General features: G+C 30.9%; 1 protein-coding gene across 1 annotated transcript in view; it reads right to left on the bottom strand.

Moving 5' to 3' along the window:
* Window positions 1-2,030: 2,030 nt before the first annotated feature.
* Window positions 2,031-27,516, bottom strand: part of LOC127734330 (CWF19-like protein 2) — a 31,355-nt gene continuing 5,869 nt past the window's right edge. The window contains exons 3-18 of the mRNA XM_052244176.1: window positions 25,245-25,349; window positions 23,798-23,911; window positions 22,962-23,084; window positions 21,406-21,606; window positions 17,783-18,569; window positions 16,697-16,851; window positions 15,908-16,126; window positions 14,199-14,273; window positions 12,950-13,015; window positions 11,070-11,184; window positions 9,743-9,831; window positions 8,524-8,640; window positions 6,657-6,812; window positions 5,830-5,910; window positions 3,153-3,254; window positions 2,031-2,244 (exon numbers count right to left, since the gene is read on the bottom strand). Of these exons, the coding sequence (XP_052100136.1) occupies window positions 2,086-2,244; window positions 3,153-3,254; window positions 5,830-5,910; window positions 6,657-6,812; window positions 8,524-8,640; window positions 9,743-9,831; window positions 11,070-11,184; window positions 12,950-13,015; window positions 14,199-14,273; window positions 15,908-16,126; window positions 16,697-16,851; window positions 17,783-18,569; window positions 21,406-21,606; window positions 22,962-23,084; window positions 23,798-23,911; window positions 25,245-25,349 (2,664 nt within the window). The 3' untranslated portion in view covers window positions 2,031-2,085. The remainder of the gene's footprint in view (window positions 2,245-3,152; window positions 3,255-5,829; window positions 5,911-6,656; window positions 6,813-8,523; window positions 8,641-9,742; window positions 9,832-11,069; window positions 11,185-12,949; window positions 13,016-14,198; window positions 14,274-15,907; window positions 16,127-16,696; window positions 16,852-17,782; window positions 18,570-21,405; window positions 21,607-22,961; window positions 23,085-23,797; window positions 23,912-25,244; window positions 25,350-27,516) is intronic.

Genomic DNA, 27,516 nt, shown 5'->3' with positions numbered 1-27,516 from the left:
TTGTCCAGGGCTGAGTCGCCTACAGTGATTTTTATATGCCGTGTTTTTAGGGAAAAGGTTAAAGTATTTTTTTTTTAAAAACCCATACCCAGGGAACAGGGGTGGATTTTAAACAGCAAGTTTTATTATATTTCGCTGGGTTAGATAACCCATTCGTAGGTTATGTTAAATGATTAAGGGTTTTGACTGTTAATAAAAAGGGGCGACTTCAGTTGTCATGCCTTTGTCGGAACTTACAGTTCCTCCTTTTTAGGAAAGAAGGGGTGTTGTATCTTTACCCTAAGCCCGGGGTTCTCCCAGCTAGGAGCAGACAACCGACACCAGTGGGCCTCTTGTCGGATGAAGCTGAGGACGGAGTCTGCGCACGCCTGCAGCGCCCTCTTATGTATGATCATCGTGTGTGCAAGACATACTGCGAAGACACAGTTTACTACGCCTGAATTAAGAGGTAATATTATATTGTAAAGCCTTACACCTGTATACATATTTAGTCCAGGTCGGGTCCTTTCAGGGGAAAATAGTCTTTCCCGAGACGAACACCATATTATGACACTGACATTGGAGTACTCTCCTTAAATGTTTTTCAGTATTGGATTTATTTATTCATCGTCTATTTGAAACACTTGTGTTCAATTCTAAGAAAAAGAGAGGAGTGTTGTGAACTCGGGATTATGTTCCCCTTGCTTTACCATTTGTATTTACGTAACCAATATCAGTTATTCGGAACTATATTCACCTACAGTTCTTTACCATATCAAGTACAACCATACATCACATTTAGGAGTTCCGGGATATCCCATTGCTAACAATCAGTCATTAATAAAGGCAACAGTAGTATACTGGTGTTCAAAAGTCAAAAATCGATTGAGAGAAAACAAACTAAAACTGAGAGAAACACATCAACTATAAGAGGAAAACAAAGGAACAATAGGAACACTGAAGTGCAACAAAAACAAACGCGAACATACATAGAAACGAACGATTAGATAACAACTGCCTTTTAATGCCGATTTTCCCCATTTTTACCTCTTATCTTGAAAACTGTAATTGATAGATAGAAACTTTAAATAGCACAAACGATCAGCAAGACAAGATCTACAAATAAGCCATAATGGCCGAAAATCTTCAGTCGATTCATTTGAGTTATTGCCCTTAAATGATAATTTTTAATATTTTTATGCATTTTTTGCCTATGAACTGGAAAACTATAATAGATAAATAGAAACTTTTAAATGAAATAAAAATTATCAGCAGGATAAGATCTACAAATGTGTTAACATGACTGAAATTGTCAGTTAACTCTTAATAGAGTTACTCCCCTTAAATGATGATTTTCTACTTAAATGTGGCCATTGTTAAAGATGCAGATGAGCGACACAGGCTCTTTCGAAGAGCCTCTAGTTTTCTCTTTCTGTCATTGTTTCTACAAAAAAATGCAAAAATGGGTAAAAATCATCCTTGAAGGGGAGTAACTCCTATGAGGGATCAGTTAACAATTTTAGTCATTTAACTTATTTTTAGATCTTTTTTTATACCGACCATTTTAACTTTTTACTTAAATGAGTATCTTTACTTGCTGTAGTTTCCCCCAAAATGCAAAAAAAGGTAAAAATCATTATTCAATGCCATTTACTCCTTAAGGAGTAAATCGATGATTTCGAACATGTTAACTTATTTGTAGAGCTTAATGTTCTGGTCATTTTTAACATTAATAGTTCTCTTTATCTATAATAGTTTTCAACCTTATAATCCAAAACCATGAGTTTGCTACAAATGGACCTTTTGGGGCATTTATTCCAAAATGGTATGTCTGATTTTTCTGAAAATTCCACAAGAGATCATAGATATTGACCAGCTAAATATTTTTACTTTTGATATTTAGCTCCATATGCTTTATTTTTTGAGCAAATAATCTTTAGAATTCCTGATATAAACTGAACTTATCTATGTCATTTGGTCTCTGGTGGATAGTTGTCTCATTAGTAATTATACCACATTTTCTTATTTTTATATTAAGGAAAAAAGATGAATCTTTTTCAGAATTATTTATTAAATATATTTTTTCTCATTAAATTAATATATTTGCTATGAGTCCTCATCATCTTTACAAAGTTTTTGTGTCCAGTCATAAGGTTTCCATTTCTCAGCAAACTGTAAAACTTTCTTCCTCTGATCATCAAAGTTTTCCTTTGAAGGTTTTCTCCATAACTGGGGTTCAGCATCTAACATTCCTCCTAATATTTCCTGCAATCATTATATATCAATAGATCATAATATAATACAGATTAGAAATTCAAAAAAAGTAGTGATGGTTGTTGATTGGTTCAGTTTCATTAGGAAAACTTAATTTTATCTGATTTGGGATAAAAAATGCAATAGGTTTGAAAAGATAGGATATAGGGTTGGATGAACATAAGACAATACAAGTAAAATAATAAACTTTTTAAAGAACATTAATGTTGTTCTTCATCTTGAAAAAGTCAAGGAGGTACACATAAAACCTCTAGGACCAACAAGATGTTTGTATGCATTATCATGCTATGCATAACCCACTCATAATTTAAAGAATTCTAAACAGGAAGTAGGGGTCTAGCAGATTCAAAAAGTAATCTAATATTTGGAATCATCACTGTTAATCTGCTCATCAAGTATAAAGTCACTCTTTTTTTACAGTAGTACTAGAATTTGAGATGAAAATTTTAAGTTTATTCAACGTATTGAAAAATTCAACATATTGGCAAACAAGTGGTAGGCATATGACAAATCAATAAAGCCCTCACACATTACAATCCCTCACAATAACAATCCCTCACACATTACAATCCATCAAATGCCAAATTTGGGTACGAAATGGCAGAGGTACGAAATGGTCAAGGTACAAAATGACTTGCTTCCTCCATCACACATAACAATCCCTCACTTTCAAGCTGCTGACCAAATATGAAGTCATTCTATTCAGAAGCATATCAGATAAATGTGATGAAAATAATTGTTGATCAAACTAACAGATGAACCACAGCCAGACAAGATGATTGCAGTATACTTAACATTTCACTATGATGTATTTTTCATGTATTATGTACAGCAAAAAATGAATTCTTTTACTGAAGTCCAAAAAAAGGAGATATAACTTTGAAAACAATATCACTTACCTTTCCAAAATAATAAGGAAATGATCTTTCATCTTCAATAACATGTGCAAATCCTCCTTCATTGCCAAAGTCTACACAGAAATAGGGAAAACCTTTTGGTATCTGTAAAAAAATCAATATGTTTACTTTCTGTTTGATCTATAAAAAGGTTGTTTTTTTGGTTTATGACATTCTAAATAGGTAATGGGGGAGGTTTTTGTGTATGTACAACTGGTTTTTCCTCACCACATTTTGTGTCTGTACAAAGTCAGGTTATCTTGACCATATGTTGTAAATTGTAAGGTATTAAGTTTAGTATTGCTCAGGTGAAATAGCTTGATTCAAATGACATCACCAATGTTCAATCTTAGCAATTTTAGTTCAAAAGACTTTTTAAAATAGTTATAATTACCTCTCCATAAGACTGGAATAAAAGTGTTTACTTATAAGACTATTAATGAGACACATGTATGGTTTGAGCTGTAGCGCTGTAATTTAACTGTTGTATACAATACTCAGACATACTTACTGATTTTACTCCGATATACTAACTGCTTTTACTCTGACATACTTACTGCTTTTACTCCAAGATACTTACTGCTTTTACTCTGAAATACTTACAGCTTTTACTCCGATATACTTACTGCTTTTACTCCCATATACTTACTGCTTTTACTCAGAGATACTTGCACCTTTTACTCCGATATACTTACTGCTTTTACTCCAATATACCTACTGCTTTTACTCTGAGGTACCTACTGCTTTTACTCCCATATACTTACTGCTTTCACTCCGAGATACTTACTGCTTTTACTCAGACATACTTACTAGTGTTCTCCCCAAGCCGTTTTAGCGTCGCGGCACCGAGACGCTATATTTTTTTCCTGTGATGCTATAATAATTTCCGGGACGCTATAATTATTTTGAGGATGCTATTTTTCTTGTCTCTATATCGCAAAACCATGTCCTAAATTTTGAACTTTCATCTAATTGCTGCTTGTGATCATAAAAATTATATCACCTTTAATTGTAATCCCTTCAAGTCCGACAATATAGAGGCAATTTAGAGTGATTAAATAGGTGTTAATTGCCCTTTGGGGGATAACTGAATGGATACAAATACCCCAAGCTGACACTTGTGACATGACTAATACCACGTGGTCCAATCGCAAATTTCAACATGGAGAAAATTTAATCAGAAAATCGAAAAACAATTCTAGATCTACGTTTGCATAATCCAAATTCAAAGATACAAACGATTTCTCTCTTTAGAAAAGAGGTTAGGTCGTATATTTTTACAACTTTTAAAAAATTACTTTCTTTCATTTCTGGTATCTAATTAATCGATAGAGTACATGGCGTATATTAAACATTTTGATTTTTGGTTAAATAAGTTTGATACTTCTTTAGAAAGATATCATAATTGGCTTTAGTTAATGTTTCATCCATTTAATGCATTAAAAGCGTCATAGGCATTCCAATCTCTTGTCAAACATTGTTTATTTTCCTAAATTTTTCTTCTGTCGCCATTGAAATATTTGTGTAAACAACGGATCGAAACCGGACCAGATATGATACAATTCCTCATTTTTACGATAACAACAACAGATGCACACATGGCACAGTAGACAGAAAAATGATCACAAAAGAGAAATCTACGCATTCCACACACATTTACACTAACAGACTATTTATTAGATATCTTTGCAAAATGTATTCTTTTTCAAAATGCATTGTTTTAATATACTGACTAAAGTAGCTTAACTTTGTTAAAAATATATATCATTTTGATATAAAGACACAACTGGGACTAATTCATTGAGTACCATGAAACAATGAATTTCATAGACATGATAAAGAAAAAAGTTTTTTAATTGAAATTTTATTGCTATATGATACTTTCTCTTCCCTTTTTATATAAAAACCAGTTCTTTTATTTGCTAGATATTTAGTATTGTATATATACAGGTTGCACTATAATAAACAATTCATTCATTCATTCATTCATTTAGTTGAGTAGGTAGGGTAACTGGAACCAAACATATATTTTTATTTGGCCCAAGAGGAAAAAAATAATTCTGTAACTATAAATGAATATAGAAAACATAAACTGAAACAACTGTTATCATGGTTATAGTTTAATTGTATTCTCAGTTATGAATTGAAAAATATAAATATATATAACATAAAGGAAATAGATCATCGCTGTGACACGTCTAATGACATTGAAAAAAAATACAGTTTATTTTTTTACGCCAAATGCGATGCTATCCAAAATTTGTGGGGAGAACACTGCTTACTGCTTTTACTCCCATATACTTACTGCTTTTACTCTGACATACTTACTGCTTTTACTCCGAGATACTTACTGCTTTTACACCGAGATACTTACTGCTTTACTCCAATATACTTACTGCTTTTACTCCGATATACTTACTGCTTTTACTCCAACATATTTACTGCTTTTACTCCGATATACATACTGCTTTTACTCCAATATATTTACTGCTTTTACTCTGATATACTTACTGCTTTTACTGAATATTGAAAATTAAATTAATATAGAAATAAGAATCAAACTATACAAGAAGATACTTAATCACGTTTTGTTCCTCATCTTTAACATCGATTAATAAATAAAACAACATGACACAGATATACTTACTGCTTTTACTCAGATATTCTCAGACATACTTACTGCTTTTCGAATATGTCTACCTCTAAGATCCACCAACTTTTTATTATCAGACCATTCATATTCAGCTTCCTGGATAGCTTTCTGGAAAAAACATTATTCTGTGAAGTGTAAGAACCACTGAAATAATCAAATTGGTAATCATATACACGACTATTGTATCATATGTAATTGGTAAGTTCAATAAACGTTTTCTTGCAAGTTTTTTTTTTAATATAATAGTGTGTATGCTTCTGCTTGCATTCATTGTAATACATTCTGCTCCAAATTGTGATTAAGAGATCCAGTTTTCAGATTGCAAAACAGTTGAATGGCCAATATGGACTCATTGCCAGATCTTTTCATTCATTTTACATTCAGGTTCTTTAATTTACATCATCAATAACTGATTCTTACTACACTTAGATGTACAATAAAAGTTATGCCTTCATATCATATTGACCAATGATATATGGCCGAAATATATTCTTTAGGGGTCAACTGGGCATGTCAGAAATCTTGTTGACTAGGGTCATTGACATTGGAAATAATTTTGTTAAAGCTAACCACAAAAGAATTCAATATATTTCTTTTATAAGAGGAAAAGATTTGTCAACAAGTTTCCATTCAGATCCTATGTGACAATTTTATTGGACACAAATTAGTGTCACCAGCAGTCATTATGCAGCTCATTCCAGGCTCTATCATTCCTCTTGGGATATGTTTGGCATCTCTGTTGCCCGAGAAGCTCTTATTTACAAAGAATTCCTTGAATATATTTGGAGAATACCAAGGCTGGCTGTGTGTGCAATGTCAGCTAGAATGGGGAGGATAAAGCTTATCCTACATACCTTAAAATAAATAGGTGCCATATCACCTGTTTCTTTGGGTAAAGGCACACATTCTATATACATATGAGGGTGCTGTTTTAATCTCATACTAGTCTCCATGAATACAATATCTTCATCTTCTTCCAAGAACATCTTTACTAAAGTCTTTCTGAATGTCTACATAGAAATAACATGAACTTAACTCCTTTGAGGCACTACTCTTTAAAAAGAATTTTTATAAAAAAATCAGTTTAAAGTTCACCCATAACTGTCAACTATTTTCGAAAGTGTCAAAAATGCACGTTGTGGGAGAGGGTAACATTTTTTTATTTTTTTGTACATGCATTGCAGTATTTTTTTTTTAATACCTGGATTTTTTCTTGCATTAGTAGAGATTTAAAATAATAATTATTGTAATAAATAATAGTATCGTTAGTATTTTAAATAATATGAAACCATACTTTATTTCACTGGAATAATTCTCACTGTCAATCACAAAATATTGATATATGAAAAGCCTCATTGAAAAGAGTCCAATAGAATCAATATTGGTCATAAAGGTGCTGTGTAAACTCGACGATCTGGTCCAGACATATGAAAACAGATGTGCATTTTTAGGGGTCTGGGGTCTGAAAAAGTGTTTTTTTGGCCCACTTTGGAAAAAGGTTGACAATTATGGATGACAACTCACTCTGTCTCTATCAATGATCAAACAAGAGGCTCTAAAGAGCCTGTGTCCCTCACCAAGGTCTTTGTGCATCTTCAACAATGGACACTTTCTGACATTGTAGTCTAAACTATAATTCATGAATAAAATCTCTTTTTTGTTGATCTTGTTTTGTTGATAATTTTTCTGTTTATGGTTTTTTTTCCTATTTTCTATAGTTTTTGCCCACAACACAAAAAAGTGTAAAACATTGTCATTAAATGGCAATTATTCCAATAAGCAGTCAACTAATGATTTCGGCCATGTTGATTTATTTTTAGTTCTTGTCTTGATCATTTTGGCTATTTAAAGTTTCTGTCCATGTATTAATAATATGCAAAAATGGAAAAAAAAAATGAAAAATTCATCATTTAAGGGCTATAACTCATATAAGAAGACATATGACAGTGTTGATGTAAAGCGACAGTAGGTAAATCTGAATATTTTAAACATTTTTATCCCTGCCAGATTTTCGTGTTCTCTTGCGTTTTCAAGATAACAGGCAAAATTTGTATTTTACTCCAATGTTCTATTTTTAGCCTTGTCTGTCATGTTGGTTGGCAGGCGGGTCATCAGACACATTATGTTAACAAGACACCACAATAATGATTCTGGCCAAGTAGTTTTAGAAGAGAAGATTTTTGTAAAGTTAATGGATGACAGACGCCAAGTGATGAGAAAATCTCACTTTGACCTTTCCGCTAGGTGAGTTGACAATATGGGGAAAACATAATATATGTTCTATTCTTTATCATAACATAATGAAGGGAGAAGGAACTTGCATAAAAACTGTACATTTTGTGGGTTAAAAAATTATCTGTACTTAAATATTCTTTGAAATGTTAAATTTTTATTTTTATTTACAATAATGACATTTTTGTGATTTAAAAAAATTGTTCTTTCTAGGGTGCATCTATTAAAATGGAAAAGCCCTACAGTAAAAGCCCCATGTCCCATCAACTGTTACAAATTTTTACATTGTGACTGGAATTGTGACAAGTTTTCAAACAGTTTTATTATAATCCAACAGCTGTTGTTCATACCCCATTGTCAAATATGAACATTTTTGGACATTTGTTTTGACATCATGTATTTCAAAACATCTACCTGATTCATACATGGATCTGAATTCAAATGTTTGAAAACTACATAAGGCCATGAACCATCACAAAAATAACAAACCTGCATTTCTTCCCATACATCTTCATCTATAGCTGTACAAGAAGGTGAGTGGTGCATTGGTACTATCAAACAATGTCCTTCTGTTAAAGACTTATAATTAGGTAAACTTAAATATGACTGAAAAACAAAAATTGTTGAACTATTATTATCAAATCTTATATAACAGTCTCATTGTTTCACATCAAACCAAAAATAATTCTTTTCTTATTTTAAAGATGCATATGTGCAGAATAAAGTGTTCGTTCTTGTAATATTAATTTTATTTTAGACTTGACTAATACTCTGAAAAAGAGTTAAAAAAGTCCAAACATTATAATATTTTCTAATAAAAATTTGTAAGGGTTCCGTGGAACCCAGTGTCTCGCCTACTTTTGCTGTTGTCTATGTTTTCAGTGTGATAGGGGAATGCACATAATAGATTTACAGTTAATGAAATAAAACGTTTGAAATGTATGAAAAATGTACGCTTGTAAAAAAGGAATGCAGTATGCAATCTATAGATTTATAAAAGAGTTGAAACATAAATTTATTGAATGGGGGAAAATTATTAAAAAATTTCCTCTAGATACTATCTTTTGATTGTAAGAAGTTTCTGTCTCAGTTTGGTAAAAATCCAGGATGGTTTATGAATCAAATAAATGTTTTAAAAACTTGAACTGCAGACTGTATGTAATGTTAACTGGAAGAAGAACAAAGTCCATTTATAAGTAATATTTGGAAAAACAGGAAATAAATTTTTAAAAAATTTCCTTCTAGATACTAGCTTTTGATCATAAACAAGCTTCTGTCCAAGTTTGGTACAAATCCAGGATAGTTTAAGAAAGTTATTAAAATTTTTAAAACTTTAACCACAGAGTGAATTTAATGTTAACTGGCAGAAAAACTAAGTCCATATATAAGTAAAATACGGATAAACAGGATTTTTTTTTACAAAATATACTTCTGGATACTATCTTATGATCATAAACAAGCGTCTGTCCAAGTTTGGTAGAAATCAAGGATAGTTTAAGAAAGTTATTAAAATTTCAAAAACTTTAACCACAGAGTGAATATTTGAGGACTCCGCCGACGACCACGACACAATGTAGGATCGCTATGTCTCGCTTTTGCAACAAAAGTCGCAGACTCAACAAAAAGAGTGTATGAAACATGCATAGACTGGATTGAACTTCAAAATATAAGTATCAAATTAAGTAGTGTTTGATATATATATATTAACCTTCGTTCCTATGGCTATAATTAAATGTTTTGGCACATTTCCAAAACAGAAATGACATTTCTCTAATGCCCCAGCCATCTTTTTATGATCTGTAAATAAAATAAAATATACAATAGCTATGAAACATAAAATATCAATTTTAATTCCTTTGACTAAACTGTCTAAAGATGGATGTCTCAATACACTTTGTAAACTTTCCAAATACAATTCTGGCATACAATTTAAAAATTATTTGAATTATAATTCTTTGCAATCTGTTTTAGGTTGGTGTGTTCATTTTGGGCACTTTTTCACCGGGGACTAAGTAACCAAAATAGGACTGTTGTCAAAATATACTAATTTGGTGTATTTTACAGTCACACCTGTATTAAGAGACCTGCTCAAGGGAGAGGACAAAAGTGGCATCTCTATACATGTGGTGTTTGAGTCCAGTGGATACCAATTTTCCTGGATTGAAGAAAAATTTATTTTTGTCAATTATTAAATTTCATGGTTTTGTTAAAATCTGCATACAAAACTATGAAAATGTGTAATTCTTTATAAAATCAAAATTCTTGGTTTACCTATACCCATCAAATCAACGAAAATTGGTATGCCACGAATAATAATTAATCAACAGTAAAAGGTTTTTTCCCTGCTTGCTTTGTCTTCTTTTATATTTGCGACTGTATTGTACAGCATAAGAAATGTTTTTGCTGAAATTAAGACCAGTCTTATCTATGTTAAAACACCCCATGGTGCATGACCTTCACATATGCTACCAGTTTTCAACAACATTTAAAAAATTCCATGTATAGCAATGGTTTTACAGAATTATTTCTATGAGAAAAGATACAACCATTATTTTGGTACTTTGAAATCGGTTTCAATCATTTTCAAATTTGACTTGAACATCTTGTTCCTTTACTCATTGTCCAGAGGCATTTATTTTTCTAGTCATAAAATTGCGTTGAATCACCAAGTACATCATCAAAACTTTTTGCTTTTTGTCTACATTTAATTTAATTTCATTTGTCATTTAATGTTAATAGTTCCCTTTAGTAGCAATATATAGCAAAAAATCATTCAAATTTAACATTTCAACTTGAAAATAACGAGTAATTAACTTTACATAAAACATCCCTTTGAAGTCTATAGAAGGTAAGGTATTTCTTTATATGTTGATGAAACGATGCACATATTGACTTCAGTGACTTTTCATTTCTAATCACTTGCATACTTTGTGAAAAAAGTTAATAACTGACCTAGAAAACAGTTAAATATTCACTGAATCACTTGAAAAGTAAAGCTTTCTGACAGATTTAACATAATAAAATTATTGCTTTACCATATATAGCTTGTGATCTTTCTTTCATTTCCGATATAGATATGGATTGTTTTTTAGCAGCTCTGTCCAGGAACACATCATCAATCTGGTAATCATCATCTGTCTTATCTATCGACTATAAATAACATATGCATAAAAGATATATTTGACAAAGATAATATGCATTTTATTTGAAGGCTGTTCCAGAAAAAATTGTCTCAGCCTTTTTGAAGAGGCTTTTGTATAAATTTCTACAAATGGTTTGGTTTAGAATATAATTGCATGAAATACATGGTAACAAATCTAACAAGTAAAGATTTTAAACTTAAATAACTTTATAACCATTTTAGGATTTTTCATAATCCAGAGATATCTTCCTGAGTAAAATTTTGAATTTTCTCCCTCATTTTTCTATATTCAACTAATAAAAGGACTTATTTTGGCAGTCAACATACCACTTACAACAGAATGCCAGATGGAAATTTCAAATCACTTATGGCAAGAACTTTCCATCTGGCATTTGTTAAGAAATATGATTATCCAGCCCTTCTGCCTCCTGAATTTTAAAGCCTTAAACAAAAAGCTTATGCAATCAGCATTGCTACCATGTCTTGCCTTCTGTGGCATTTGTCACAAGCAGGATTTACTGTAAATTCAGAAATTATTGCGTGCATTTATTATTGCGATTTCGCCATTTTAGACTAAAATGCGATTTTAATTTTTGCGATATTGTGAAAAATCCTATTAAATTCATATAAAAAATTTCAAAATGCGAGTTTAAATTATTGCGATTATAACCCTGTCGCATTTTTCGCAAAAATAAAACATCGCAATAATTTCTGAATTTACAGTATATAAAATACTATTTATCAATTTTTCAGAATATAAATATTTTAAATATCAGATGACCAAGACAACATGAACCTTTATATCTTATTTCCTGTATCCAATTTAATAGTAAAGTGTCATATTGCGACATCTATCTATTTATACTTTATCACTTAAAGGGGCATTAGGTACGAATTAGACAAAAAATTAAAATAGTTTTTATTTTGTTTCAAACATTTATTAAAGTGTAATGTAGAAATAATATTTCACTATAAGCAGTCAGTTTGGTTCAATTTCGTCAAAATAAGCTAATAAACATTATTAGCTTGCCTCATTTGACTCCTTATTCAGGTAAACTTTAATTTGACCTTTAGTGGAGATGTGTTCAGAATGTGGTTCATTCATTAAAAAGAAAAGAAGGTCAACATTGAACACCAGAAATAACAATTTTGTTGACTGATCCGGCCCACAAAAATCATTCTTGTAGAGGTAAAGCGATAATATACACTTATTTTTAATCTATGACATAAAATCAAACAGAAAAATTCATGATTGCAAGTGCTTGGTTGTCTATTTATATTTATGTTTATAATGGGTTATATGTGGTTCATAAGTGTTTCTGGTTTCTCGTTTTTTATATAGATTAGACCGTTGGTTTTCCCGTTTGAATGGTTTTACACTAGTTATTTTTGGGGCCCTTATAGCTTGCTGTTCAATGTGAGCCAAGGCTCTGTGTTGAAGACCCTACTTTGACCTATAATGGTTTACTTTTATAAATTGTGACTTGGATGGAGAGTTGTCTCATTGGCACTCATACCACATCTTCTTATATCTATATATGACCATCAGCAGTCTTCAGAGGTCATCTAGATGGATAATTAGATGGTGTCTAGTCTAAAATATGCAAAAAATGCTGATACTCTATAACTAATCCATGCATTATTGTTTCTTATGGACTTTTTTGTAATTTGAATATATGTTTTAGTATGTTATAAATCAAATAATAGAGTTTTGGTCAATTGGTGAACAGCTAACGCCTCTTTAAGAAAAGATATATGCATATGTTATCTCACCCTCTGTGCAAGTCTGGCAAACATCTTGCTATCATCTTCAGCTGTACCCATCTTTTCTCTCTCAACCTGTATAATCATTTCAAAGAAATCCACTAGATAATAAAATACTAAGGAACAAAGAGTGATTAACACATTTCTTTATTTTTATTTAAATGAAAGACATGCCACTGCCAAATATTAAATTTTTTTTCAAACATATCTGTAAAAAAAGAATCATTTTAAGTTTTGAAAGGTGAAAAATAATTAGTTAACTGCATTTAATGTAATTTCAGCTCACAGATCATGTAATGTATTGCCATCATTCAGCCTATGTTGAAAAGCTTATTAAAACCTTGCCTTAAAAGGCTATACTTTATCTTGATTTTTAAATTTTAAATATCTTCTGTTCTGAAATCAAATAGTGAAATATTTAGAAACTTTACAGGATGGATGACTGGAAGACAGGTTAAATATTTAGAAACTTTACAGGATGGATGACTGGAAGACAGGTTAAATATTTAGAAACTTTACAGGATGGATGACTGGAAGACAGGTTAAATATTTAGAAAACTTTACAGGATGGATGACTGGAAGACAGGTTAAATATTTAGAAACTTTACAGGATGGACGACTGTAAGACAAGTTCTTGTACAAATGATCATTTACTGCTGAGTAGGTGTATAGAAGTTTTTTTTCAAATGTTTTTGAAAATGTATAAAGCCATTCACTCTTTTGATATCAAATTAAATTTCAATCCTCACTATCTTAAACTATATATTGCCAAGCTTATTTTGGAAATGTTATTTTGATTGCCTGTATAAATAAGGTCTTATGAAAGCATCTGAAAAAAAATTCTCCATGCCTGTATTTATTGATGATTAAACAAAGATACAAAACAGCATGGTTGAATTTCTCTGCAAGTTGGTAAAGGGAAATAATCCAAATTTTCTCAATCTAAAATCCAGTAGTGTAATAAAATAATGTAATGATCTCATTCTTCCTACACTAGTGTTTTGGAATTGAAAACTTTTTTCTTCATACTTTTTGTTAATTTCAGTATTACACAATAGAAACATATCTTTGTTGCAAGTTAAGTCATGTATAGATGACAATAAACTCATCGATTTAAAAAATAATTGACTTCAAAGGGAGAAAAAAGGATGTTTTATGTCCATCTAAATCCAAACCTTGCTGTCCCCTCAATCCATGTTGTTTAAAATAAATGATTATCTGAAAACCATAGAAATTACATGAAAGATATGAAACCTACCAAACTCTTCAAATCAAACTTGTCATCATCATCAAAATACTGTTTTCTCTCTCCTATTCCACCATGGGTATCAACCTGCCAAAGAAATACAAGTATACATTATCCTTAAAAATCAAAGTTTGAGAACCACAAAATACTTACCGGTACTATAATTTATGAAAGCTATATAAAGGATTAAGACAGACGCCAAGGGTAATATTGCAGTTAAATAACACTGGTCTTGATTTAAATGGGAGCTTTAATGTAAACTGATTGCTACTAAAATCAACAGGGAGTTGCAATCAATGTCATGCAGATAAATAAATGAAAAATTCCATGCTGAGTAAGTATAAATAAAAATTGAAAATATCATCAAACAGGAAGTGACTGCCAGCAATTGGCCTAGCAGATCTGAAAATCGTTTGTATGGTACAACTTATCATAATAAAGAGGCAGACCAAATATCAAATGATTCCTTAATACAGAAACCGAAAAATTTCTGTTGAAAAATTCCATGCTTATTAGGTATTATAAAAATTAAAAGTATCATCAAACAGGATCTGAAAATTGCTTCACTGTTCAATACATCATTACGAAGTTTTAAATATCAAATCATTCCACAATGTATAAATTGAGTAATATGTAACAAAAGTTTTGATCCGACAAAATGGACAAATGGACCAGGTGAATGCAGAACACCACCAACTCAGTGAATGGGGGTGTAAAATTGACAATGAAACTTTAGTAACATTTATTAAGAAACTTAGGTATTATTCTTTTTTAAAAGTTAGTCAACCAAGAATTAAGTGCTTTACATGATGCAGCTTTCTAATAAAGTTATTTTTGACACAAAGCAATATCCGTGTTTGGCTATGGGGCACCCCAAAAATAAATACAGAGGCAAACAACTACACATAGTACTGTATGTAGTAAAGTTTCATCCCATTCCTATAAATGTAGGAGATTTAGCATAGACAAACTTTTGAGGTACAGAAAGGCATGATGACTTTAATCTAGGAGAACATGATTATTTATTAGTTTTAATTGGCTTTGATCTAGCTGTCAGTAATTGCGAGTACTCTCAGATCTGTACTTTGAATCTTTTTTGTTGTGGTGTATAAATTCCCTGCAATGTCCAGTCTGTGTTTTTGTTAGTTGTTTTTCTACTTTGTATTGATCTGGTGAGTTAAGCTCTTTTCAACTGATTTTTATAGTTTGTTTGTATGTTGTACTGTTACACCACTGCCCCAGGTTAGGGGGAGGGTTTTATGCCAGCAAACATGTTCAAGCCCCCATATTCTGTATGTGCCTGTCCTAAGTCAGAAACCTGTAGTTAAGTGGTTGTAGTTGGTTCATGTCTGTCATATTTGTTCTTCATAAATTGTTTTGTTATAAATTAGGCTATTAGTTTTCTCAATACCAGTGTTTCACATATTTGATGTCAGACCTTTTGTTATCGACTATACGGTATGGGTTTTTTCTCATTGTTGAAGGCTGTTTGGTTGCCTTTAATTGCTTACATCAACTTCATTAGAATTTTGGTAGATAGTTGTCTCATTGGCAATTATACCACATCTCCTTATTTTTATAATGGTAAAAAAGAACAATATAAATCTGCATTAATATGTGGTCACACATAATTTTTTATATGTTTTATTGGAACTAGAATACATTTAACCACTTGAAAAAATAATAATATACTTTTAGAGCATTTCCACAGTAAAACAAACCTTTTGTTTCTTTCTCCTTCTTTTACTACTAGGTTTTCCGTCTGTTGACATCTCAGGTAAAGGTATGATACGTCCTCGTTTATCTGTTTTTGTAAGGACAACAACATTATCTTCATCACCTTGACCTTCTTTTCTATCACCAGAAGGAGCTACAGTCACATTTCTTTCCTTCAATTCTCTTGCTTGATCTAATTCTACTTTCAGTTTTGCAGCTTGGTCCTAAAAAATAATTATTACGGAGTAAACCTTTTTATTACCAGTTAAAATTTTGTAATATTTGTTTTTTATCTTATAAGCTTTAATTTTTTTCTCTTTTAATTTTAATTTAATTATTTGTATCTGTTTTTGTCTTTCATAATGAACTTTGTCTGACAGACATGTAAACTTTGCAAAGAACCCATAAACCATTTATAGTTATCCTATTATTCATAATAAGTAAGAAATTGACATGACGAAAAAAATATACATTTGAGGTCCAGGACAACGGGTATATGACAGATGGAAACTTCATAACATAAGGCATCTGTATACAAGGTATGCATCATTAAGTTCTTCTATCCTCTGAAATAAAAAGCTTTATACAAATTGCTTATGCAGTGTAAAATTCAAATCATAGAGGTGAAATCTTAAGGATTTCAGTCCAACTGTTGTGAAATGCTATAGAATTTAAGGAAGCATTCTTTTTAAACATCTGATGGCCCAATAGGTTTTTGTCCTTTAAATTTCCAATTGAAAAGAAAATTCTAGAAAAAGCTATAATTATCCTAAGAACAAAAATTGTAATCCTACCATATCTCCCATCAACTCTGCCTTAACAATTTTAGCCCCAAGCTGATTCATTTCTTGTTCGGTAAGAAGTTTTACAGGGGGAGATTTAGGTGTTTCCTCTTCAGACGCTTCTTCCTCTGAACTTTCACTACTACTACTGCTACTACTACTGGTACCTAAGAAAATTATGTACATTTATTATTTGGTGTTGTGTACAAACAAATATGCAGATGTATCAGAGAGAGGTAATAACACACTACAATATAAATTGAAACAGAAGACGAATAAATGAATTATTGTTTTCAACCTTAGTGTGACACTCAAATCGACAACTGTCTAAACAGGTTATTTCGTATATAGATTTGCACCCTATTTAAACTTTTACAATGAATAGATTATGATATCATGAAGCTGTCGTGGGGTTGATTCCAAGGTGTAAGTATTTCATTATTTATTACAAAATGTAGACTATGTATAACTTGCTCTGCCATCTTTGTGCTGTGCTAACTTTTTTGTGTGCTTTCTCTATTTTTAGTTCATTATTGTGTTTTTATGTTGTTGTATATGTTAGTATGTACTCAGTTAAAAGCTCTCTAGAGCTTACCTTTTGTGGTTTATAACTATATTGAATCTAAATAAAGCATTCATAGAAATGCTAGAAATTCTTATTCATAGAACGCTGTTATATAATTTGCAAATTTTTGAAAATATCAAACAGGGTTCTCACTAAGGCTATAGTCCATAAGTCCTGGACTCATAAAAATCTGTCTGGACTCATCATTTTCAAAACTGGTGAGTCCAAAGATGCATCAAGATTGTAAAATTTTGTATCAACTGAGCACACATATCATCATGATATAATATAAATTTGATGTCATTACCTTGCTCAATTCTGTAATGGAGACTGAAATAATCAATTATATAGCAATTAAATTTCTTCTCACTGTCGGACTCGCCATGGCCAAAAAGATGAGTCCCTAGACTGGCCTTAAAAAATCTGCAGTAAGAAACCTGCATCAAATGTTTGATGCAGTCTTATTTAAGTCATCCGAAAGACATACATACATGAAGCACAATTCACTCACAGTAATAACAACCAAATCTTACTTGGTGGTGTTGGCTCCTTTCTTTTTCCTTCTTGTACCTTGTCATCTCTGTATTTATCCACATTCACAAATTCCTTCTTTTTCCATGCAGGGATATCAGACTTCTTGGATGAATACCTGTATCGTCTATCATTTCTTTTCTCTATTTCATCATCTGAACCACCAGGTCTTACAAATCTATTTTTGGGATTATCTGACTTTTTATCAGCAGTTTCTTCATTGTCACTATCTGGTCTTTTAAATCTACTTGATAAAGAACTTTTGTTTGAATTGAAATTTTGTTTAGATTTAGGAGATCTTGACCTCCTTCTATTATCATATTTTGGCGACCTCGACCTATCTCTTCTTGAAGAACTTTGATAGGGAGATCTACTTCTATAATCTTGTCTTTTTACTGGTGACCTTGACCTCAACCTAGAAGGCTTCATGAACTTATTTTTAGGTGACCTTGACCTTGATCTGGAGGGCCTCTTAAATCTTCTGTCATTAGGAGATTGTGACCTTTTCGTCCTTTCCTTTGACCTGGATCTTCTGTATCTGTCCTTTGATCCAATTCTTCTTCCCTCCCTAGATCTTGACCTTGAAAGTTTTCTGTATCTTTCTCTTGAAAGACTCCTTTCCCTTCTAGTAGACATATACTGCTTTTGTGTATTATCTTCATTGTCATCATTAGGTTTCCTAAATTTCTTTTCTGAATGCCTGTCATTTCTACCTTCATCTTGCTGTTTAATCACTTTCTTGCTTGACTTTTCTGCATCAGATAACATTTTTTCTAGTTTTTTTAATGACTGTAAAGGGAAAATAAATGGTTAAAATAAATTAGATTTGTTTTCCCCAGTTGTAATGAAAATTTTCAAATTCCAGTATAATATTATATTAATACATGTACAACTAAAGGTTGGTCAGTTTGGTTTAAACCATCTAAGTCATTTCAGAGAAGAACAAAAAACTTATCTGGCATCAATTGATTACAATACCTCATGGCAATACCAAGTAATTATCCCAAATCACTTTCTTCAGATATTTTAATCATTGAAAAAAACAAAAATGGATTGTCACTATGACAGCCATGGTAATTTGTTTACTGCATTTCTTATTCTCTGTCCAAAATCAAATTCTATGAGACACCTTTTGAATTGGCTTCTGTTTACAGTCAAATCTGCAATTGACATGTCATAAAAATTACAAGTGATGGTAAGTTATGCCAGCTTTCATTCAAACTATTCATAAAGTGAAATATGAAAAAATTAAGCAAGGTTCTGGTACTTTTCAATTCATGAGAAGAAAAATTGAATTGTTAATTGGTCCATTGATTAAATAGCTTAAAACAAAAATTAATGTTGTACTGACCAGTTACAAGAAAATGGGTTTAAACTTGTATACAATGTAGTTTATGTTGTACTGACCAGTTACAAGAAAACGGGTTTATATTTGTATACAATGTAGTTTATGTTGTACTGACCAGTTACAAGAAAACGGGTTTATATTTGTATACAATGTAGTTTATGTTGTACTGACCAGTTTCAAGAAATTGGGTTTATATTTGTATACAATGTAGTTTATGTTGTACAGAGCAGTTACAAAAAAATGGGTTTATATTTGTATACAATGTAGTTTATGTTGTACTGACCAGTTACAACAAAATGGGTTTATATTTGTATACAATGTAGTTTATGTTGTACTGACCAGTTACAAGAAAATGGGTTTATATTTGTATACAATGTAGTTTATGTTGTACTGACCAGTTACAAGAAAATGGGTTTATATTTGTATACAATGTAGTTTATGTTGTACTGACCAGTTACAAGAAAATGGGTTTATATTTGTATACAATGTAGTTTATGTTGTACTGACCAGTTACAAGAAAATGGGTTTATATTTGTATACAATGTAGTTTATGTTGTACTGACCAGTTACAAGAAAATGGGTTTATATTTGTATACAATGTAGTTTATGTTGTACTGACCAGTTACAAGAAAACGGGTTTATATTTGTATACAATGTAGTTTATGTTGTACTGACCAGTTTCAAGAAAATGGGTTTATATTTGTATACAATGTAGTTTATGTTGTACTGACCAGTTACAATAAAATAGGTTTATATTTGTATACAATGTAGTTTATGTTGTACTGACCAGTTACAAGAAATTGGGTTTATATTTGTATACAATGTAGTTTATGTTGTACTGACCAGTTACAAGAAATTGGGTTTATATTTGTATACCATGTAGTTAATGTTGTACTGACCAGTTACAATAAAATAGGTTTATATTTGTATACAATGTAGTTTATGTTGTACTGACCAGTTACAAGAAATTGGGTTTATATTTGTATACAATGTAGTTTATGTTGTACTGACCAGTTACAAGAAAACGGGTTTATATTTGTATACAATGTAGTTTATGTTGTACTGACCAGTTACAACAAAATGGGTTTATATTTGTATACAATGTAGTTTATGTTGTACTGACCAGTTACAACAAAATGGGTTTATATTTGTATACAATGTAGTTTATGTTGTACTGACCAGTTACAAGAAAACGGGTTTATATTTGTATACAATGTAGTTTATGTTGTACTGACCAGTTACAAGAAAATGGGTTTATATTTGTATACAATGTAGTTTATGTTGTACTGACCAGTTACAACAAAATGGGTTTATATTTGTATACAATGTAGTTTATGTTGTACTGACCAGTTACAACAAAATGGGTTTATATTTGTATACAATGTAGTTTATGTTGTACTGACCAGTTACAAGAAAACGGGTTTATATTTGTATACAATGTAGTTTATGTTGTACTGACCAGTTACAAGAAAATGGGTTTATATTTGTATACAATGTAGTTTATGTTGTACTGACCAGTTACAACAAAATGGGTTTATATTTGTATACAATGTAGTTTATGTTGTACTGACCAGTTACAAGAAAACGGGTTTATATTTGTATACAATGTAGTTTATGTTGTACTGACCAGTTACAAGAAAACGGGTTTATATTTGTATACAATGTAGTTTATGTTGTACTGACCAGTTACAAGAAATTGGGTTTATATTTGTATACAATGTAGTTTATGTTGTACTGACCAGTTACAACAAAATGGGTTTATATTTGTATACAATGTAGTTTATGTTGTACTGACCAGTTACAAGAAAACGGGTTTATATTTGTATACAATGTAGTTTATGTTGTACTGACCAGTTACAAGAAAATAGGTTTATATTTGTATACAATGTAGTTTATGTTGTACAGAGCAGTTACAAGAAAACGGGTTTATATTTGTATACAATGTAGTTTATGTTGTACTGACCAGTTACAAGAAATTGGGTTTATACTTGTATACAATCTAGTTTATGGAATAAATCTATACGGATTTAGAAAACAATGAAAAAAAGATTTTTTTAAGGCTTAATGCTAAAACTGTTTATGCAAAATCCCTACTTATAATTGATTTTAAATCACCTTATTTACAGTTGCAAGAATTTAAAATCTGATAGACACAACACACAAATATGAAATTTTTACTGTTCAACCTGCTTACATTGCTGTATTAAGTATATGTAGGCTACTTCCATGAAAATTCTATTTAACCATCTAAGAATTTGTTTTACTTCCAAAACCTACACCATATTTTTCAGTAGCCACATCGTCTAACGTTCTTCCTTCTTCCTTAGCTTGTTCTACACATCTTTGATAAGCTTTCTTCATCCAACTCAGTCCTCCATCTCCTATACCTACAGAAGTACTTGATTTCTGTATCATCTCCGGTAAGCCAGTGCCACCATCTTTCCAGTATGGGTTTAGTTCCCTTTCATGTTGACCAGGCTGCATAAAAAATAGGTAAATAGAATATACTACATGAGAGATAAAAGCTATGCAAAATAAAGTCTGCGTTAATGAGAAAATGTTGAATGGAAGTCCTGCTATTTGTCTGTTGATGCTAAACTTAATATTTCACTTTACTCAACATCTTGATTGATATCTGTCAAAACTTAAATTTCAAAAGTCATAAAAAATTGATGAATTCAAAATTACAAAGTCTTAAAATATTAAGAAGTCACGATACTGAGTAGAAGTATCAGCATCAAGATAAGCATTAAGTGGAGATAAAAAATTATCAATTTCAGAGAGAAATAGATCAGTTTTGTTTTGGTCTTAATTTTTGGAATAAAAAGTTCCACAATGATTCCTATATTATTGCCTTAATGTCAATATTTCAGAAACTTTTTTTATTCCGAATAATGGATTTATAACTGAATTCCGAAGCATTTCGAAACCCTGACAATTCACATACTGAAATGATATAACAGATTGTATGAGTGATGAGTAACTGGATATTCAAAAATAATCAAAGAGAATTTTAAAAACAAACCAATAAAATGGTAAATCTAGGTAACGCAAAAACAAGCTCTTTTGATCTGATTCACATTTTTAAATTGTTGAGCTTTTATAGCTTTAATAAACATGTACTATATATACCATATTGGTTTTGATCATTTTTGAAGGTCCTGTAGTGAACTATAACTGCTCACATCCTTGTCATTTGCTCACTGGTTGATAGTTGTTTCATTGGTAATCATATAACATTTCTTTATTTAACAGTATACTACTAGTGCGATATAAAAGGTTTGTTTTATATCTAATAAAAATGGCAGCTTCAAAACAGCAAGATCAAATAGAAAAATAGTTAAAAAAAACTAAATTACTTACATTCTTGTTTTATTAGGCATTGATTCTATTTTTGTTTAAATTTGCCCAAACTTTAAAGCAAGCTGTCTTAAAAAAATCTTTTTTCTAAATGGAATCAGTGAATAATTCTTGCTTTCATCTCCATCAAGATTATATAAAGTTCAACCTGTATAAAAGTGAATAGTTTAAAAATCTCATATGTATACAGAGATTGTTTATTGTATATTAACAGGGTTTGATGTCAATAGACATTATCACTTTCACTTCATAACAATAAAAAAAAATTAACAAGATTTAGACACAGTATAAAATGGCATGAAAACAGCTAGATCTACTCCTTTTATATGGAAGGAATGAAATCTCTTTTCTATTTTCAAGACTAGATTATTATTTTCAAGAATATTGTACCAATTACCTGTAAAATGGCAGCATATAATTTAAAATTGATATCAGTGTTTTTCAATTACAAATGATATATTTTCAAATGTTACCGTATCCAATAAATTAGGCTTATCAGCATTCTCTTTTTCTTTTTCTTTTCTTTTCTGTTCAAGGATGTCCTTTTTTGATACTGTTGGAATCAAATCCATAGGACTTTCCATCCAGCTGTCTCTCTGAAATCAGAAAATGATATTTCTGATGGTGATTTGTCCAATGATTTGTTTCCGTTCTATATAATAGGTATTAATGCTTTTAAAAGTATCATTGATCTGGCTAAATTCCATTTAATATAAATGTTTTTTTATGAAGGATTAATATGTTCAATACAGTTAACCTCATCTTTGGAGTAAGTTGAACATATCAGTTTAATTCAAATTTTGGATTTTAATAACACTGTCATGAAAAGAATAACCCTGTGGTTCCTTTCTCTAAAATTCAGGGTAAAATAGCAACCCTGAACCATTTGCAGCTTTACAAAATTTAAAAAGATTATACAAAAGTCATGAATAAATTACATTAAGCAATCAATGAATAAATGTCTTCAAATGTTCAACATATTCTTTTAATGAAGATTTGAAAGACTATCTCATGTACATGGACTTCAGGCAGAGATAAAATTTATTTATTTCAGAAAAAAACTGTGATAGCTGCCCTGAAGGAACAACACTGCAGTCATACATACTGCTTGATTTTTCAGTAAATTTTTGAAAAAAAATTAAAAACAACAACAGCAAGTGACCAAGAGGCCGCTCAAAATTTCCAAAGGACAATGTTTTCATGCATATAGATAATTAAAACTTTTCATGAATAATGAAGTATTTAAAAAGAAAACAATATAAATGCAATGCATATAAAGCAAAACAAGTTAATCATTACTGCATTCTACCTGGAGTTGAGGTCCTCTGATGACTCCTTTTTCAACATTTTCTGATGACCCACTTGTACTTGGTTTGGCAACAGAACCACCCTTCTCAACCCAAACAGGTTTATCATCCGAATCCTAATAATAAACAAATGTAGAACATGTATAAAAGTGTTAACATTCTTCATAAAAAAAATGTCACAATTCAACAAAATTTGATTTTAAAACAAGACAAAAGTATTCTCCCTTTAATCATTGTATACTTAATTCTTTTGAAGGAATAGTACTTTGTAGGTTGACCTTGAAGTGTCCTATATCTGTAAGACACATATGATGTATCCGCATGTTTTAACAAAAATGGACAAAGTTCTGGTATACATCCATATAGTATGGATTTTGCTTTGAATCCAAACTTGTAGGGTCAACAAACTTTTTCACAGATTTTGGCCATTTATGAGGACTTGAAAGTCAGGTTCATATTTTTCAAATTATCAATTTTATACCAGTATTCACAGCATGAAGAACCATTGTCAATAGTTTTACAGCATTAAGTGCATGAAATTTCATACTTACCCAAGCAAAAATATTTTAAACAACTTGTAGAATGCAACAGTAAAAATCAAAATAATTTTAACGACCTAAATTTTCGAATTCCTTGGGAATCAACCATACACTTTTATTTCTGAAACAACAGTCTTAATAAAAAAATCAGCACCTTATTTCTGTGTAATAGGGCCTCCTCTAACAATAAAGCTAAAAATCAGCACCTTATTTCTGTGTAATAGGGCCTCCTCTAACAATAAAGCTAAAATCAGCACCTTATTTCTGTGCATTAGGGCTTCCTCTAACAATAAAGCTAAAAATCAGCACCTTATTTCTGTGTAATAGGGCCTCCTCTAACAATAAAGCAATAAAGCTGAAAATCAGCACCTAATTTCTGTGTAATAGGGCCTCCTCTAACAATAAAGCTAAAAATCAGCACCTTATTTCTGTGTAATAGGGCCTCCTCTAACAATAAAGTAATAAAGCTGAAAATCAGCACCTTATTTCTGTGTAATAGGGCCTCCTCTAACAATAAAGCTAAAAATCAGCACTTTATTTCTGTGTAATAGGGCCTCCTCTAACAATAAAGCTAAAAATCAGCAACTTAATTCCATGCATTAGGGCTTCCTCTAACAATAAAGCTAAAAATCAGCACCTTATTTCTGTGTAATAGGGCCTCCTCTAACAATAAAGCTAAAAATTTAGCACCTTATTTCTGTGTAATAGGGCTTTCTCGAACAATAAAGCTAAAAATCAGCACCTTATTTCTGTGCATTAGGGCTTCCTCTAACAATAAAGCTAAAAATCAACACCTTATTTCTGTAAATTAGGGCTTCCTCTAACAATAAAGCTAAAAATCAGCATATCTGATTAAATTAAATGTACAGACAAAAAAAAAACCAAAAGAAAAAAACAATATTTATATTACCTCAGATGAGCTTTCGCTTTCAGACTTCTTTTTCTTTTTTTCTTTTTTGTGCTTCTTTTTCTTTTTCTTTTCTTTCTTTGCTTTCTTGGACTTTTTACTGAATTCCTTAAACATAAATGAACAAACTTTGATGATGTGGCAGTAATGTTGCAATAAATGTGTAAAGAATATTATTATGTGTATACCGGTAAGTCTAATAGATGTTGGTTTAACATACTTTAAATTGGATGTGTGGATAAGTGTTTTACATTATGAGGCATATCATTGTTAAATGTGTGGAGAACTGTTTTACATTATGAGGCATATCATTGTTAAATGTGTGGAGAACTGTTTTACATTATGAGGCATATCATTGTTAAATGTGTGGAGAACTGTTTTACATTATGAGGCATATCATTGTTAAATGTGTGGAGAACTGTTTTACATTATGAGGCATACCAGTGTTAAATGTGCGGAGAAGTGGTTTAAATTATGAGGCATATCAGTGTTAAATGTACAGAAATGTGTTTTAAATTATGAGGCATATGACTGTTAAACGTATCATAATACATGTTTAACCCCACCACATTTTTTGCGCCTGTCCCAAGTCAGGAACCTCTGGCCTTTATTAGTCTTGTGTGTTTTTTTAATTTTGGTTCATTTATATGTTTCGGAGTTGAGTGTGGCATCCATTTTGCTAAAATAGTATACATTATTGCTTAGGGGTCATCTGAAGCCACCTCTGGGTACAAGATTTTCTCGATGCGTTGAAGATCCATAGGTGGCCTTGGGTTGTTTTCTGCTCTTTGGTCAAGTTATTGTCTCTTTGACACATTCCACGTTTCCTTCCATTCTCAATTCTAAATACATGTATATAATCATCACAGAACTCAACACAAACTTCATTTTTGCTGAGGTGTGGAGTGGAATTTCAACATACTGTGGATTCATTTATTTTCGTGGGTATCAATTTTCGTGGATAGAGAAAAAATTCGTAAGGGTTCCGCGGAACCCAGTGTCTCGCCTACTTTTTCTGTTAATCGCAGGCTCAACAAAAATGAGGAAGTAAATCAATAAAAATATTCCTCTTGATACTATCTTTTGATTGTAAGAAGCTTCTGTCCAAGTTTGGTAAAAATCCAGGATAGTTTATGAATCTAATAAATGTTTAAAAGCTTTAACTGCAGACTGAATGTAATGTTAACTGGAAGAAAACAAAATTTACTTCTAGATACTAGCATTTGATCATAAAACAAGCTTCTGTCCAAGTTTGGTACAAATCCAAAATAGTATAAGAAAGTTATTAAAATTTTAAAAACTTTAACCACAGAGTGAATGTGTTGTTTCCTGGCAGAAAATCTAAGTCCATTTAAAAGTAAAATACAGAAAAAAATGGATTTATTTTTTTTACAAAATTTCCTTCTAGATACTAGCTTTTGACCATAAACAAGTTTCTGTCCAAGTTTGGTACAAATCCAAAATAGTATAAGAAAGTTATTAAAATTTTAAAAACTTTAACCACAGAGTGAATGTGTTGTTTCCTGGCAGAAAATCTAAGTCCATTTAAAAGTAAAATACGGAAAAAAATGGATTTATTTTTTTTACAAAATTTACTTCTGGCTACTATCTTATGATCATAAACAAGCTTCTGTCCAAGTTTGGTTCAAATCCAGGATAGTTTAAGAAAGTTATTAAAATTTTAAAAACTTTAACCACAGAGTGAATGTGTTGTTTCCTGGCAGAAAAACTAAGTCCATTTATAAGAAAAATACGGAAAAAATGGAATTTTATTTTTACAAAATTTACTTCTGGATCTATCTTATGATCATAAACAAGCTTCTGTCCAAGTTTGGTAGAAATCCAGGATAGTTTAAGAAAGTTATTAAAATTTTAAAAACTTTAACCACAGAGTGACTGTGTTGTTTCCTGGCAGAAAATCTAAGTCCATTTAAAAGTAAAATACAGAAAAAAATGGATTTATTTTTTTTACAAAATTTCCTTCTAGATACTAGCTTTTGACCATAAACAAGCTTCTGTCCAAGTTTGGTACAAATCCAAAATAGAATAAGAAAGTTATTAAAATTTTAAAAACTTTAACCACAGAGTGAATGTGTTGTTTCCTGGCAGAAAATCTAAGTCCATTTAAAAGTAAAATAAGGAAAAAATGGATTTTTTTTTTTTACAAAATTTACTTCTGGATACTATCTTATGATCATAAACAAGCTTCTGTCCAAGTTTGGTACAAATCCAGGATAGTTTAAGAAAGTTATTAAAATTTTAAAAACTTTAACCA

The sequence above is a fragment of the Mytilus californianus genome, unplaced genomic scaffold (assembly GCF_021869535.1).
Source record: "Mytilus californianus isolate M0D057914Y unplaced genomic scaffold, xbMytCali1.0.p SCAF_3, whole genome shotgun sequence".
Classification (NCBI taxonomy): domain Eukaryota; kingdom Metazoa; phylum Mollusca; class Bivalvia; order Mytilida; family Mytilidae; genus Mytilus; species Mytilus californianus.
The sequence above is the reverse complement of the archived record's forward strand: the minus strand, read 5'-3'. Positions and strand labels throughout refer to the sequence as shown.